General features: G+C 29.6%; 1 protein-coding gene across 1 annotated transcript; it reads left to right on the top strand.

Annotated features, from left to right (window-relative positions):
* The first annotated feature begins 1868 nt into the window (after window positions 1-1868).
* On the top strand, window positions 1869-2465 carry LOC125818398 (agamous-like MADS-box protein AGL62). The gene has a single exon (XM_049497918.1). The coding sequence runs from the start codon at window positions 1869-1871 to the stop codon at window positions 2463-2465; it is 597 nt and encodes a 198-aa protein (XP_049353875.1).
* The last annotated feature ends 541 nt before the right edge of the window (window positions 2466-3006 follow it).

The following is a 3006-nucleotide window of genomic DNA, read 5'->3' as shown; positions in this document are numbered from 1 at the left end:
TAGCACGAGAAGTTAGAACTATACCATTCTCATAATCAAGATAAATTACATTTAATCTCGTGCTACAATCTTTCTGATGGTTTTGTCCAAAATTTCCATCTACGATTGTGAACTATAACTTTTAACTTATAAGAACCGATGATTTAATCTTCTGTGTATAAGCTTAAACTCTATACACCAAATCATCTACTATATAAGTTAAGGACACATATATGACAATTGATCTATTTAATGTAACACTTTATTGAATTGAATAAATGAATAAACAATTGTTCAATAATAATACTATATCAAAACGCATGGTTAATAGTATATCCTAACAGTTAGGCCCAAATTTGCTGAATTGGGTCACTAGAAAGTGTCCCAAAAACTGGTTTCTTAATGGGTTTAAGGTAAGGCAAGAAATGGCTAAAAGTGCAATATAAATTAATTAATAAGCTTCTTTATTTTGACGAAATAAAATAATTAACACAATTATAACTAATTAATTTAAGATATAAACTATTATATAACTAAAATAATTAGGGTTAATATCTCAAAAGATCACTCAACTAAGAGTTTTTATCTTACAAAATCATTTGCCCTAATTTAACATTAAAATCTAACATGACAAAATAAATTATTATTTTTTATATTATACATGGACCCCCACAGATACACAAAATTCATTTTTTTCACCAAATCCAACGACAAATTAAATAACGAATTCAAATAGATGATTAAATATTTTTTAACGCGCATTTTAGCAAAAAAATAAACTCTAAAAATGTTTATGTTATAAATAAGAGAAAAATTATTGTTACTAAAGTAATAAGAAGACGTTGGCCTGGCAAAACATATCACAGTAAAGTCAAATAATATGATATCAAATAAATAACTTATTGATAAAATAAATTCAAAGTCAACGAAAAAGAAATAAATATTGCACACGCATTTGGTAGTCGTAAATTTAGTTATTACCGTATGCTACTTAATTGATACGTGTTTCAAAAAATAGATTTGTATCATTTAACTACAGTTATTAATCATAGAAAAGAGCTAAAAACGGTAGATCTCATGCTAAAATGCTGAAAATACTTACTTACCAATCAACCTAAATACGCTATTTTAATTTGGGAGTGTGTGGGTGGGATGAAAGATATTAATTTTCCTTAATTTTGTTTATTTGATTTGGTTGAGTGATTTTCGAAGAAAAAAAAATCATAAGTTGAGTGATTTTATTGATACAAAATAAAGTTTAAGGACTTTACAATAAAAATTTGCATAGTTGAGTGACCTTTTAAGATATTAACTCAAATAATTAACCAAATGTTTAACTAAAACAAAATCTTTTTGAGACGATTTTCGAATATTTATAAAATATACTGATTTACATACATAATTATGTAAAACATCTATATTATCTAAAAATTATAAAAAGTGACAAAATTATTTAAAACAATTTGAAAAATATTTTGAATTTTATAAAGTCACTTACTTCAAATCGTTTGGAATTTTAAGAAGCTCAAAAATTAATTCCTATCGTGGATGGTCAAAATTGGGTGTCAACACTTATGTTACAAAAGAATGACACAATAATATTTTTTCAATAATCCAATAACATAAATCTAACTAAAAAATATGCCGTTTGTAGTTACTATCTTTACACGTTGACTAACCATACAATGAACCAAAAAGAAAAATTTAATTAATATGAAATGAGTTTTGTTCAAATCTACCAAATAAGGAAACATCATAAATATTTTTACTTTTTTGTCATTTGAGTTCATTTTCAATTGATACTATGATAATTTTATCGCTATAAATACATCTTTAGAAGAGAAACACAACATCACATTTTCTTACATTCTCAAAACAAAAGCGCAGCCATGAGAAGACCTAATAATGGCCGAAGAAGAGTTGAAATGGCGAGGATGCAAAATCAAAGCAATTTACAGGTAACATTCTCAAAACGACGCGATGGAGTCTTTAAAAAGGCAACTGAGCTCTCCACTTTGTGTGGTGCTGATGTTGTCGTTGTAGTTTTTTCTCCTAGCAATAAACCATATTCATGTGGACACCCTTCCGTTGAGTCTATTATGAATAGATTTTTGGGAGAAAATCCTCCGACTGATACTGATGCTCCTAACCCCATCGTTATTGCTCATCAAAATGCAAATACTGATGAGATCAATAGGAAGCTAAACAGATTGGAGATTTCACTCGAAAGGGAAAAAAAATATGGAGAAGCACTTCAAGCATCGAGGAAAGAACCTCCAATTGAAAAACTCAGTTTCTTTGACCTTAAAAATCTGTGCAAGGCCTTGGAAGCTGCAGATGAAGAAATTGAAAGAGTAGTGAGCATAAAAAAGGAGCGTGGTTTTGAATTTCCATATCAAACCATTGGAAGTGCCTTTGCTCCTCTAAGAGTTACAGAACATTCTTCGTCTGATTCCGATGAAGGGTCATCTGGATCCAATGATTAGAATTTTCTTTCTTTAATTAAAATTCAATCACTTAATTTGATACTTATAGAGTTAAGTTTGCCATATTAATGATTATGTTTATTCTATCTTTGATTTTAATTTATCTTTTAGTATATTTATCATGGAATGAAATCCGTTTTAATTTAGTACTTTCTTCGTTTCAATTTCTCTTCTTGTTTTTTTTTGTCCTTCTAAAAAGGAATGTCTTTTTCTCCTTTTTGGTAACACTTAGTTTTTAATTTTCACTTTCCATGTTTAAGAACATAAAAATAAAGAGAACCCTGATGCTGTCAAGCCCCGAGCCTACACCCTGGGCGGGACCGGCACCCGGAGACCATTGTTGGCCCCAAGCGAACCCTTGGTCTGGCCTTCTTAACTCAGCGGAAACTTAACTCAACAGTACAACTCAATGCAATGAAAGGTTATAAAACAACCAACTGATGCATAACATGGCAAAAGGCAGCTCGAGTCTCAAAATAGAATATTTACATATATATATAGATGAGAGACTCAATACTAACTGACTGACTGTCTATGAAGC

The sequence above is a fragment of the Solanum verrucosum genome, unplaced genomic scaffold (genome assembly GCF_900185275.1).
Source record: "Solanum verrucosum unplaced genomic scaffold, falcon-dt-bn FXZP01000253.1, whole genome shotgun sequence".
NCBI lineage: Eukaryota > Viridiplantae > Streptophyta > Magnoliopsida > Solanales > Solanaceae > Solanum > Solanum verrucosum.
This window is presented reverse-complemented; position numbering and strand designations above follow the sequence as displayed.